General features: G+C 39.2%; 1 protein-coding gene across 1 annotated transcript in view; it reads left to right on the forward strand.

The window, feature by feature from the left end:
- Positions 1-14,764, forward strand: part of ZNF407 (zinc finger protein 407) — a 456,924-nt gene that overhangs the window by 259,200 nt on the left and 182,960 nt on the right. The window contains exon 6 of the mRNA XM_006121401.5: positions 3,157-3,240. Within this exon, the coding sequence (XP_006121463.4) occupies positions 3,157-3,240 (84 nt within the window). The remainder of the gene's footprint in view (positions 1-3,156; positions 3,241-14,764) is intronic.

Below are 14,764 nucleotides of genomic sequence, written 5' to 3' on the forward strand. Positions count from 1 at the left end.
ATCCTATATGTCATCACAAAAAAATAAAAGAAAAATATTTTTTAATTATGGAAAATTCAATAAGCATGAAGCTACAGAGGTAGATGTGAAATACTATTCCGTAGAAGCTAGTGTCATAGAGATGGAATTGTGTGTTTGCTATATATGCAGATGCTCACACATACACGGACATATAAACAAGGTCACTAATTCACTAATGTGTTTGGAAGCAAATTATAGCTCTTTACCTCTTTTCTGTTGTTTAAAACGCAGGGACCAGATCCTGCCATCTTTACCTAGTAATTTCAAATATAAACTCCCACTGACTTTAGCAGTCGTTTTGCCTGAATCAAAAGTACAGGTTTTGTCTGCAAATTAATATGAAGGATCTAGATGATAAAACATTATACTGTGTGTGCTGATATGCCTATTTTAAAATAATTCCTCTATTTTAATGTATTGTGTATCAGTGTTTCAAAAAGACATTAAATAAACCCAGCCAAAAATAAAACACAATAAATTTTCAAGCCTGCAAAGGTACTATGGATATTCTGAATCCTCATTAACATACAAAGCTGCTGGCCACTCTCAAGTCTGCTCAGAGATGTTAAACACAACATGAGCAAATTTATGACTATATATATATATATATATATATATATATATATATAATATATATATATAGAACAATTTCCTAGTAGGCATGGAACAGCATTTAACTTTAAAGTGTGAATTTTATGCTGGCTTGGTGGGTATTGCAGATAGTTAGAAAGATTTATATTTAAAATTGATTAATTAATTAAATTAATATTTAATTAATTATAATTAAGCTTTCTTCTTTATAGCCTTTCTACTCCCTTCCTTTAATACTTTGATGAACTCAAGTGCTGGAGAAAAGATCATGACACAAAAATCCAAGCAAAACGAGCAGAGACTATAGAGGGAAATCTCTGCAAAAACACAATATATTATGTCAGTAATTAATAATAATCGCTGAGTAATTAATTAGTCAGTAACATTGTCAGCTGCATTCAGATTTTGGTTATATAATTTTAAAGTTTTGCTGGTATTTTCTTCTTAACAGGAATATATTCACATCAAGTGGAAATGAGGGACTGTTTTTAATTACTGCGGTTTTTCTGTTATACTGGTTTTAGCTTGTTGGTTGGTTTTTAATTCAGTTACAATTACAAAATGGCTAGAGCTAATTCTTACATTCAGTTACCAAAAGATATTCTGCTTGTAGGGCACCATTTGGAATTCTTATTGCATAAGGAGCCAAATTTTCAAGAGTGAATTCTACAGTTGCAAGTCTAAATTTATGTATAAACTATTTTTGCTTATGTTTTTCTGTGCCGTAATATATGGATGTGCCTGTGCACACTGCATTTAGATGCTTAAGTACCTTTGTACAGGCTAGTCAGTGGTTTTTATATATACACTGTAGTGATAAGTTTCAGGCCACTTTTGAAATTCAGCCAGAATCATTCCAAGATCTTGATAATTTTCTCCCAATCAAGAGCAGAGGTATTTTACATCAGATATATTTTACTAGAGATAAGAAGGATGGTGCTACTATCATAAAATCATCCACAGAGCTGATAAGAGTAGACAGTGAAGGGAACAGTTGTACTGGAGTCCTGAGTCCAGGGGAGCCCCTAAAGCCTAAGTGGCATCTGTGTAAATAAAGTTAAATTGGAGGGGGGAGTATTACCCAAGTGAACATGATATACCAAATTTCTGTTGAGGGGCCAGCTCACTGCTACTATGTGGAATCCCCTCTCTTGATGCTCCATGGACTTGGAATTCCCATAGTGGTTTTGCCATGCTGGAGGGGGAAGGATAGGAACTCTTGTTTGTGGCATTCTTCTCTCTATGGTTAGTGGATATCTCAGAAAGTACCTCACTTACATTAATGCTATCAAAACAACATTAACACAGGTATTGGTGTACATGGCTTCCAGAGGCAAAAGGAAAAGCAGCCAGGAGAGTCTGACATCTCAGGATTAGGCTAGACTTCTTTGAATATTATATACATCTCAGCAGGGTTGGGAGACAGCACCCCTCTTATCCTTTGAAGATCCTAAGTCCCCTTCCTGTTCAAGGGAAAATTAAAAGGAAATTTTGTTAGATTCCCCACATACAGTGTCCTGACTCTTCTAATGCCTCCTTCTTGGTATTTCTGTGGGTGGGTAAAATTTGGTTCCAAATTAGTAAAGTGACTAATTTGTTTTTAAAGCTATTTTATAATTGCACTGGATCTGTCCAAGGTTAACATTATTATTCCATCATGTTGTTCTCAATGGGTCTTTTGGGATGAAACTGCCTAGTATGCTAGTACTTACTGTGTAAAAATGGTACTGTGAAATGATAGATTGTATTTATAGACAATGGGGCAAATTTTTAGCTGGAATAAACATACTAAAAACGAGCATTTACACACTTTTTAGCCTGCCAAATCTCTCTAATTGTTCCGGAGGTTTGGAATGAAGAAATATCATTAAAGATGAACAATATGAGTTCTACTGCAATTTCTGTAGTAATCCCCAGACTTGTTTTCTTTATGTCATGAAAGTTTTAGGAACATAAACAGTACTGAATTGCCATTGGTACTGAATAATATGGCTTTTATTGTTGCCTGGGCTCTTCAGTATATTCAAGAAAATAATTGAATACATTTTTAAAAATGTAAGTTTACTAAAGAAGACTATGATCAAGTCAGTTAAAATTTCTCACTATCCTTAATTTGTTAGCAAATTCAATATATTTCATTTAAGCAGAATCATATATACAGTATATTAACTTTTCCAGGCAATCTTTACTCAGCACAGAAAGGCCAGATGTATGGGAATTGTAAAAAATCAGGATATGCATAAAAACTGTTCAAGTGCATAAAGCAGCCCCATCTGGAAGACATCTAACAGAAATGAAGTTGTACAAAACCATTCCATTGATAATAAAGCTAATTTTTATGGGTCTGACAAGTATGTAATTATGTTCAGTGGTGCTTTTCAGATTTTATCACAGTCAATAAACCGCAGTGGTAATTTCATTCCCATTTGACATATTTACATGGAAACATTTGATTGGAGGAATTAGTAACCCTGAAAGCCTTGATAGATATGTTTTAATGATCTGTGACCTCCGCAGTCCCTCATCTGTTTATTGTTGCAACAGGCGAGAAGTCATTCCTTTGTGACCTTTGTGGCTTTGCCGGCGGGACACGTCATGCCCTCACTAAGCATCGGAGGCAGCACACAGGTCGGTAAAGCTGTCTTTACCCTTTGGTATATTTGCTATATAGCAAGAGAGTATCATCCAGGCTGGGGAATAAAGCAAGTCAAACAGCATGTTAAAGCACAAATAATATATTGGTTCATTGTTTGCTTTCCCTTTTTCATTTTAGTAAAATCTGTATCCTCAAGCTGTATATCAAATGCTGTTAGCTATGAATTTGAGTAATCTTCATTTTCATTTTAAAGCAAGATAAAAATATAAAGTTCAGGTGTCTTTTTTAAAATTAATGCTAAGTACACTAACGACTCTTTTAAGGCCCAAATAGATTATGCAACTGCTAGAAGCTTTTACAAGAATCTGCTTGAGGGTCCTTCGGTGAAAATTAGAGATCATATTTAGGTGAATCCATTATTTTGGACTGAGACATAGTTCAAAGCAAGTGTTGTTTCAGTGACTCTTTTTCAATTTTAAGATGGTTTGTAATTAATAGATGTAACTTAAAGAGATACTACATGTCTTGCATGTAAAGCAGGGTTTCTCCTTCAAACTAGGAAAGCTTTCATACCACCTGGTTATAAAAATTTAATATCAGATAAAATTAAATTGCGTCTCTGCTTCGGAAGACTTAAAAAGTATAAGTATTAAACATTTATTAATATATTTTACCATAATTGTGCGTTTCAATAGTTCATTGTTTTTGATTATTTGAATAAGTTTTGTTCAAACAGATGTAGAAACATCACTGTTTAAACTAATTTTTATATTAGTGACTAGCAGGAGGATAATGTGATATCATCAAGAATAATAGTGTGTGGTTAAGTCACTATTGTTGAATATACACTGGACAGAAATTGCTAACAAATGCCTGGTTCTAATTGTTGCATTGAGAATTTTCCATTACTTCTGTATTGTGGGGATTTTGTATTGTGGCTTTGTGTAGAGTAAAGTAATCCAATTCAGGACTTTGCCATTTTAGAGCAGAATTTCCTCGATAGAACATACTCTGTTTTCCTGGGCATCCTGAATCTGTACAGTGACAGCCATGATCTCAGATTATTCAGCCACATCTTTTTGGAGGGAAGTGCAATGTTCACACAAGGGTGGGATTTTCAGAGATTGACTGCCAAAATCATGAAGTATATTTGTTATAAAGATAAATGTATATAGCCAAGTTCTCCACTAGTCACAACTATTCATTTTCACTGAAGTCAATGGGGTTGTCATTTCTGGGAATTAACTTCTAGGATAGCAAAAAATTTACATATGTGAGATGTACAGTCTCATTCGTTTCCCACTTACTAAAGGATGTTTATATATTTAAAGTATTTAAGATGATGCATTTAGAAAATTTTGCACTGTATTCTGTCAAAGTGTCACTGTATCAGTACATCTGAATTTTATAAGGAACAATAATGACTGCTGTAGTTAAAGTCATATGCTTCCATTTTAACTCCCAAATCTTATTTCCTGATAACTTTTTAAAATGTTCTCTTATGAGGCTGGGAATGTAGATATTAGACAAGATAATATAATACATAATTTTTGCAACTTTATCTATTCTTATGTAGTATCTTGCTGTATTGTATAATATTCTCTGTGTGTTGCACAGTTCATTAAATTCATGTATGTGAAATATATAACAGTAATTCGGTAATAGAGCTGGCATATAGACCACTTACTGACCAAGTATGCAGCTAAAGTTACCTTCATAGTTAGCAGCCTCATTCTGCAAAATATGCCGTATCTGCGTGCTTATAAAATTATTGATAGGAATCGAAAAGTTATCATATCAAGCTTCTGAGTTAATGAAGATATATCTGAGAAGCATAATACTGAAATTACTGTATTAAAAACTAATTGAAGTCGTTTTACAAATTCTATACTTATCTCAAGTTACAGAAAGAAGGTATGTCTTTTTTTTTTTTTTTTTGAGAAATAGTAAATGATCAAGAAAATAAAATCAGTGAAGCTGGTATATTGGGTGTCTCACGACTGAAGTTAATGGATAAAGTTTAAGTAAAAAGAAGCTGTATCATTTTAAGCCAGTTGAGGGTCTGGTTCTATAAATCAGGTATTTTCACACTTTGAGTCCTGACTCATTGGGGTAAGCCGCTGGTGGGCCATGAGACACTTCGTTTACCCATGTGTTCTTCAGCACAGCTGCTCACAGCTTCCAATGGCCACAGTTTGCCATTCCCAACCAATGGAAACTGCAGGAAATGGCACAAACCGGCCTACAGCTACACACGGTTCGCATTTGCTGGAAATGGCAAACCACCGCCATTGGGAATTGCAAGCAGCTGTGCTTGTGGATGTTCTGGTAAACCAAGCATCTCGCAGCTTACCCAGATGAGCTGAGACCCAAAGTTTGAAAACCTCTGCTATAGACTAATGTATACAGAGAGGAGGAAGAACTAGCACTGCACATGCAATAGAAACTTTTTATTTTACTGTGTTTTGAATACTTAACCATGCAATTATAACCTTATCTTAAGTTATTTGGAATAGATTTATTATATTATGATGGCTAAGCTCACTAACCAAACTTTCCAACCATAGATGCCTAAAGCTTAGACATCTGTATCTATATTTAGGTAACTAAATTAAAATATCCTGATTTTCAAACATCTTGACCATTTGGAGGTTTCAGTGACTACATGGAGAGTTTTGGGTACTCATCTTCTCTGCAGATCAGGCCATTTTTATTAAGGGTATGTCTAGACTGCCTCCCTCTGTCAACAGAGAGATGCAGATTAGGCAAGTCGACATTGCAAATGAGGCAGGGATTTAAATATCCTGCGCCTAATTTGCATAAAAATGGCCTCCACGTTTTGCCGACTCAGCACTTTGTCGGCAAAAAGTGGCAGTCTAGAGGGGGATCTGAAAACCTTTTTTGACATATCTTTTATGCCTCCTGCAAGGAGGTTTACAGGTTTGGTCCCAGTGAAACACCTTTAATTTATTGAGTGGGTAACATCTGTCCTCCTCATGCCATCCTGGTGGAGTCTTCTCTGCTGTGATCTCAGGCATTTAAGGTTATAGATCATGAGGCTTGCATGCAGTAGGCATAAGTTTATATTTTATGTCAGGACTGGAGGCTCATTATTACTTTGCTATTAACTTTATACTATACAGGACAATATCTCAGAGACGGAAGGATCTATCTTTTTGGCATTTATCTGCCTCTGTGGCACAAACAATCGGAGATGATTCTTTAGCAGAAGAATTATCAGTGTCTTTTATGTGTTGCAAAGAAAATGGCACAATACGCCTTTTGTTGGTTTTGTTTTTACTTATGCAGGTTCCACAATATTCTTATCCCGTGCACAGCTTTATCTCAGTGCTAAGCCTCATGCACCACTCTTTGTATCTATATTTCTCTTGTCCATCCCTGTTTGACACTGTTTTCTCTGCATATAGAATGCTGAAGAAAATTATAATGAGGTTTGAAAGGGGTTGGAATAAAAAATGATTTAAATGGTTTAAATAATTCCTTGATACAATATAAGCTGTCTCAGAGAGTGACACAATCCAAGATTTATTATCAACTGTCAGAGACCCTGGATTCAAGGGCAAGGGAGCAAATCCTCACATGTAGTTGAGGTGTCTTGGCCACTTTAATAAGCTTCCTGTTTTCCCAGCCTGCAGGCATAAGTTGTCTTGGTATCCATGAGGAATGTTCAGAATATCTGACACAGAGGAGGACTGGCTCTGGGATCTGAGTATGCCTTACTACTTAGCCCTTCATTCTCTTGCTTCTGATGCTACTTATTTTGTTCCTCCTTTTGGGAACAGAATTGGGTTAGACTGTGTACTTAGAATGAGACATACCTGACTCTGCAATAGTGCCTTTTTCTTCGCTGGTTTTATGTGCAGAGGAAAGTACTACTCAATGTGAGTATGGGATTCTGTCCCTTTGTCACCCACAGGGCAAAACATCTACCTCAGAACTCAGTTTGGCAAATGGAGAATACTACCACCATAGAATTTTTTATATTTTTAAAATGAGAAAGAAAGGGAAGTAAAAAAATATGATCATATTAAACAGAAAAGAACTATAATAAGTCTTAAGTGGTGGCAAATGTATGTTTTGCACTTTCATTATCAGAGTGCATTGCCACACAGGCCAGTTTGTCAGAGTTGATGTTGCACAATACCATGTGTGTTAGCATGTCAATTCCGAGAGAGGAGAAAAACTTGACCAAAAGTGGTATTATTTTCTTACGGAAGAATGATGTAACCTGTGATTTATTGGTTGACATCTCTGTCCTATGCAAAAAAACAAAAAACAAGCCAACCACATATCTAGTTTATGTATACTGCTTCTCTGTACAGTGTGGCCTTTGAATGTAGAATTGATTATGGCTTTCACTGACCTTGACTTCATAAGGAGATTTTGTGAGTTTCTCTGGTGGTCTACCAAGAGCTTTTCCTGCAGTTCTATAATGGATTTGCATAGAAAGTTCTATAGTGTGTTTTATCAGACTAATGGCTTCATTTTTGGAAATGCTGAATATCCCCATTTCTGGCTAAAGGCATTAAATAGAACAATAGAGGCTCAGTACTCTGAAGTTCAAGCAATAGTCTTTTCCATAGTAAAAAGACTTTATTAGAATGATGCCTCTGCCCTTGTTTAACACTGATAGGTACTTGTGGAACAAAGAAATAGATTTTATGTATAAATAGAACCTTTGTCAAAGAACCACGTCATTGTCTTCTAACAGTTTTTGTTGGGTGACACATTGATTTAATGGAGTAAGTCGAATGTGCCTCACTGGGTTGCAGTAATGTCTGTGAAATAATTCTGCTGCTACTCTATTACTTGGAGAGGAGGTTTGCATCCCACCAATTGTCATGGTATCCACCGAGCCAGAGCTATTTACTCACACTTTGTGTACGTGAGAGAATTTGTCCCCAAGGGACACATGAAAGTGATATTGCAACTTCTTGTGATAGCCTACATATAAAATTAGTTTTCATTAGGGCTGCCAAACAACTAAAAATAATCATAATTAATTGTGAGATTAAAAAAGTAACGATTAATCACAGTTTTAATCACATTGTTAGACAATGATGCAATTATCATTTTTATGAATATTTTGGATGAGTTTTTTTTCAAATATATAGATTTCAGTTACAGCACAGAATACTGAGTGTACAGTGCTCACCTTATAGTATTTTTAAAAAATATTTGCACTGTAAAAAGATAAAGAAAATAATATTTTTCTCTTCACCTTGTGAAAGTATTGTAGTGCAATCTATCATTAAAGTGCAACTTACAAGTCTAGAATTTCTATTTTTTTACATAAATGTAGTCAAAAACAAAATAATGAAAAACTTGCAAGTCAAAGCATTAAGGGTCATACAAATGTTTAGCATATTTAGCATTTAAAATACCTTGCAATGTCAGCTGCAACAGTGCCATGCAAATGCCTCACTTTCAGGTGACATAAAAGGAAGCAGGTAGCATCTCCCATAAATGTAAATACGTGTTTGTTTCAAGGGTTGGCTGAACAAGATGTAGGACTGAGTGGACAATTTTTTTAATCTAACTCAAATGAGTTTTGTGTTAATTTCATGTATTAACTGAGATTGTGACAGTCTTAATTTACATATGTTACTTTCGTAATTTCCGTAGAGCATACCACTATTTTAGAGTAATTGGGGATCATATACTTATTGTTCATAGGAGCTCCTGAAAATATTCCAATGCCTAAGTAGTTTGTCTTTGTTCCAATGTTTCCGTGAATTTCTGAAAATAGTGGCTTACACATTTCATACAGTTCACTGTTGGTATGATCAGTTCCATTCGCTCATTTCAATCTTCTACTTCTCAAGACATTTATAGGTCAATGTAATAAAGAACGAAAATTTAATAATGTATGTGTTTTTATCCAGATGAGTGGCTCACTTTGTATTTCTATTTCTCATGTGAACTGCTCTTTGACTTCATCGTGCAGTTACATTACTTGGCATTGAATTAAATGTATCATGTAGCCTTTTCCACCACCTGAACTACAAAAAGGGAGCAGGGGGAGAATTCTATGTAAAGTATAGCACAGTAAGTCTTGTGCTGTTTCATTCATTGTTTATTAAGAAGGGGGACGAAATTTAAAGGGGATGAATGTTATTTTTCTTTTCCATATAAGCTGTTAGAAAAGGATGGAACTTAATTACATCAGACTTTTAGTGATAGTGGTTGAAATCCAGGTATCTTAAACTTGCTCATAGTGTGGACTGTATTTTACAGAAAGGAGTGTCCCGTGGTTCTTTTTTTCTTCCATTCATGAACATACAGGCCATGTGTTCATACCAAAATCATAATTTGTAGTTAAATAAAATCTCTGTGGCAAATTACAACAGTTTATCATATGGAAACATGCTTTAGGTAAGTATGTATGAATTTTTTGGATATGTTTAATATAATAAGGGATAATTCTTCTTTCCTCAGTTATTCTTATGCAGCAGTGACCATCTGTTAAAGCAAATGGGCTGTCTCTGCTCTTTTCACTGGCCTTTGGCTCCTCTTTAGTGAAAACCCTGATCACCTGCAGAAGCAGCTGGAAACTGGGAAAAGCTAGAAATATTTGACTATCACATTATAGTTTGGGTTGTCATCTTGTTTCAAACACAATTCCTTGATAAATAGTACTTTAAAATATATGGTACACTTTAGGTCAGGGCTACTCAACTTTGGAAGCCCCTAGGGCCACAATGATGGGCAACACATGCCGAGGGCCGCAACTTAAGTGTGGTTGCATATACATGCAAATAGCTTCTTTCCCACTGATGGGCATGAATACAAAGATTAAACCTTAAGCCATGGTGCCAGACCTATGTCCTGTGGGGACTTCCACGAAGAGTGCCTCAGGTGTCTGGGGGAAGGACATTTGACAGATGCCTGCAAGATCTGCAGGGTGTTTAAGCCTAGAATTAAGAGAAAGTGGGACTCTAGGCTTAAATTGCTCCTTATGGAGTCAGAGCTCCAACCAGTAGCACTGGTCTCCGCGCCGTCAATCTGTAGGACACAAGTGTTCATGAGTGACTCAGAATCCATGCCAAGGCACTCAGTAGTGTCTGGCCGTTCAATAGCACCATGGCACCAGTCCTCGAAACCGAGACTGTTAAGAAGGTACAGAGAGGAAGATCTTCTTCTCAGGGGGGGCACCTGAAGGCTCTGTCTTCTCCAAGGCGCTACACTGCTCCCATTCCACGTAGGTGGAGGTTGAGCTCCATGCAGGCGAGTAGTCCAGAGGTCCAGGACCTGTTGGTGGAAGAGATCCTTGAACCATCGACACTGGGCACGTTTCACACAGCCCATGAGCTAATTGAGCTCACATCCTCACTGGGCTTAGCACCGCGCAGGGAGGATTCCCATGCACAGTCACACAAGGAGAGGCAACCAGTGCTGAAGTCCCCAACAGCTAGTGGTTCCCCACCGGTACCGACCAGCTCGCCTTCGGCACCAGCAATGGCTCCAGCCCAGGCACCGGCACTGGTTCCAGAGCTGGCACCAAGCCACATTCTTCAGAGTGCAGTCTTGTCGCAGGCACCAGCTTGTTTCATGTCCCCGGTGCCGTCCGGTTCCCTGATGCACATACTGGGCCATCACAGCATGCCACCACGAGCACTCCTGGCCCAGCACCAAGGTAAACCAACCACCATGGCACACCACTGAGGCTAGTACCAGGGTCCATCACAGGAGGCACTGCCATGGCCAACATCTGAGTATTCCTCAGAGTCAGATGAAGAATTGCTGGCATCAAGGACATCCTCTCATAGATCTTGGCACCCGTCCCATTCCCAGCACCAGTCATGCTCAGTCCACCGTACCAATCTTAGATATCTGTCGGGCAGCTGCCTGGTCATCCATCCATCCCTTTACCAGCCACTATGCAATTGCTCACCAGGCTAGGGAGGACGCAGCTATTGGCAGGTCTGTGTTGCAGTAGTTACAGCTTGGGAGTCACCTAAATAGAATGGACATAAGCAAGCATTCGAAAAAGAAAAAAACGTTTACTTACCTCATAACTGATGTTCTTCGAGATGTGTTGCTTATGTCCATTCCAAATCCCACCCACCTCCCCTTAGTCGGAATGTCCAGCAAGAAGGAACTGGGGGTAAGGGCCAGCAGGGGTATATATGCACCAATATAGTGGAGACATTCCAGGGGGCTCCCCAGCTGACCCAAAGGGATCTGCTAAGGGCAAAAAGCTTCCAGAACTCGTGCACACAGCGCACACATACCTAAATGGATACCTAATTAAAATTTAGGAGTCAGCAAGGCACCAAGATGAATACCTGAATGGATATAAGCAGCACATCTCGAAGAACAACAGTTATGAGGTAAGTAACCATTTTTTCCATGGCAAGTGAGTTAAATGAGTGCTAGCTGACTAATACTCATTTAAATGAGTGCTAGCTGACTAATACTCATGCGCAGATCGTTCTGCGCATGCACAGATCGCCTGAACCCGGCTCTTCCGGGTTGTAATCTACTCGCCACGGGTGAGTAGATTCCATTATTTGTCGAGCCCTGCTCATTTCAGTAGTTTGGATTCTGACTACCTGAAAAACTCATCTCTTTTCCAGATTGGCACCATGACAATTGTTATTAGAGAAAGTATTGGAGATTACAGCCCTTTGGTGTCAGCAAAAGAGGCTAACAAAGAATGGTCTTTGACTCTGGAACTCACTTTCTCCCATGATTTGATGGACCCTGGGTTTGATTGCCTTTCAGGCTTTTCCTGGACATTCATCTAATTTCTCAAGCTTTTCTGAAAGTTCTAGTTATTGAAGCTATAAGTGAGGGTGAAGAGTAGTTTCTTTGCATGGGTTGGCAAGCTTTTAAAGTATTTTTGACCTGTTCTGTCACCAAATGTGTACCCAAAGCAAAAATCTTTCACAAATTTTCTCCTCATGATTCATATGCTAAAGCTCTGTACAACTTTCTAGTGGTCCTAGCAGTCACAAAGAATGGTAAACCTTTTCTAAAGTTTAAGGGTCAACCTTCATATTACCAATATTCACTCTTGTCCAAACAGTCTGAACTGTAGTATTTTTGAACCAGAATGATAAATCCATCCTCCACTGAAATTGCCCCTGTGCCAGAGTCCTGGGTACTCCATGTTGCACATCATTCTGTGTCATTTCTGCAGCAAATTGGAAACTGAGGCTGCCCTGAGATGTATAAGGACTCAGTAAATGAGGGGGTATTAAAATAACAATAAAAGTTGGTTTATTTATGTCAAATATAACTTTCAGAAAATTCTGACTGTGACTTCCATGAATATCAGGGGGTTTGCCATAAAATCCAGGGTAGACTATAGCATTCCTTCACCCACAGACTCCAGTGGTTGTGCATTCACAGTGTCATTTGAGTTTCCTCCACCATCACCACTGCAAGAATCTATCCGCAACATCCCCTGTGCTTCCACCCTCCTCCTCAGAATGTGACAGGAGCTGACGTCTCTGTGAGACTGGGCTCAGTGAGCCTTTTGCTTCTCTCCCCCTGGAGCTTCCTTTCTTTGTTTCTTTCTCCTGCACTGATTCGCTCTTTATCTCTGTCAGCCTGATTATACAGTTACCTCTGTTGGCTTTCTCCAGAGGAACTAACTGGTGTCTGAGTGGTTAGAGTGCAGATTTGCCTCTTCACTCCTTGCACGCCACGGCCTCCAATGCAGCAGGCATCACTTTTATCTTGACCCAGGGGTCTTCCATGAGACATTTATGAGCGACTAGTCTTCTACCAAGACCTTCTCTGGGCCTGGAAGCTGGTTTTGGTAATTGGGTTTATGTCAGCTGTTGAGAGGGAAGATCTCTCATGGAGCCATTGCTACACAAAGCCCAGCTTGGTGTGCAGGTGTCAGAGTCACACTCATTGAGCTGTGGGTTGGTCCCAGTAGGTATCACCAGAATGAGACCTCCTAAAATACAGCCAGGTGGAGCGGGTGTATCCTCTGGCGCTTGGCCATCACATGGGGCTCTGCACTCCTCCTCGTCTCCAGATCGTACTCCAGGAGGTGAGGGCAGCCTTATCACCTGCCTCTTGGGCTTTCCTTTAGTGGGTCCTGCCGTAAGGTACTTGCCTCCCTCCCCTCAACCTTGGATGTCTGGCTCTTGTTATTGGGGGCCCAGCCTCCTCCCTTCCATAACCTGCATGATCTGCAATTTTATTAGTTTCCAAGCCACATCTGGAACATACCTGTATATGTTCGTGGTCCATTCCTTTCAATTCCTCACCCTCGTGTCCTGTCCCAACATCAAATTTCTCTGGAAGGTGAGGAACCCTGGTATTCTACGTTGGTCCCGTGGCCTGCCGGGGACATTAGTTGATGACTCCTTCATGGAGCTATGAGCACGGGTGTGTACTTGGCATGGTTTACCCTTCTCTCTAATACCTGCCCCTTCTGTGTGATGAGGGAGATCCTAGTGCACATCAGCCTTGAATGCTTCAGATGGCATCCTCTTTTCAGGCTCCTCCAAAACCTTCTCCTCAGTTTCTGGCTGCACTTTACTTCACTCCTCCTGACTTATTGACCTCATTAACTTCCTCCTGGCACTGGCCAAAGTGGTCGTTTGTAAAACCAAGAGGAGGATGCTTTGCAAATACAGGAGTATTTCTGTTCCTCCTTTCAATCACACATCTGGGCAGAATTCCTCTGGGCTACATCCACTGGCTCCATAGCCACCTCTGAGGAGGAAAGGGTGCAGTCCTGGGTTTTCTGCTCAGCATCTTCCTCTGGTTCCTTGTCTGTGACCTTCTGACTGATGTCTCTCCTGTTCCTGCTTTTTATTGGTTGTCCCCTACAATTATTTGATTCCTGGGTTTAGTCACTTTTCCTTTTAATCTGAGGATGGAACCTGCAAATATGGCCAAGCACAAGGTGTTCATTTCCTGCCTTGTGCCACAGCAAATAGGGAATTGTACTGCAAAGGTTAGAGCTGCTGCGGATGCATGAAGGGACAGACTTGAAATGGAGTTAGGAAGTATAGAGATAGTGGAAACTGACCTGATGGGTATCAAAAGGGGGCATAGGCACTGGCAGAGAGCACTGATTAGGAGTGATATTGTTAGATATTAGGAGCAGAGGGAAACAGTTGAGGGGAGAAGGAATTGAGATGGAACCGAGCAGTTAGGAGGGGAATTGAGTGGGGGAATGGAGATCAGTGAAAGATCTTTGCTTGGAGAAGAAGCAGAAGCAGTTGGGCCAAGCATGAGGGGAATGGCTGGGAAGTAGAACTGCTTGCTTGGATGTGTTTGTTTATGGAAAAAGCAATTTGGGCTTCTTTTTTTCTCCCCATCAGTTTAGCCTGGGATGTTCTGTTTTTGATTGAGACAAGCTTATCTATCAAGTGAACCTAAAAGTTTTCTTATTGACTTGGTTTCTTACGTAAGTATTTTTCCCCTTGGTGCAGCTTCTAAAAGCTACTAAGAATGTTAGGCAGTCATTTTTCCCCAGTTCACTTGGCCTTTTGTTTTGTGTTGCTGTGATGTATTTTCTGTCAGGTGAAATTTACACATACTCTACCTGACAGGAACACTTAG

This window comes from Pelodiscus sinensis, chromosome 2 (genome assembly GCF_052426305.1).
Source record: "Pelodiscus sinensis isolate ZL-2025 chromosome 2, ASM5242630v1, whole genome shotgun sequence".
Taxonomy (NCBI): Eukaryota; Metazoa; Chordata; order Testudines; family Trionychidae; genus Pelodiscus; species Pelodiscus sinensis.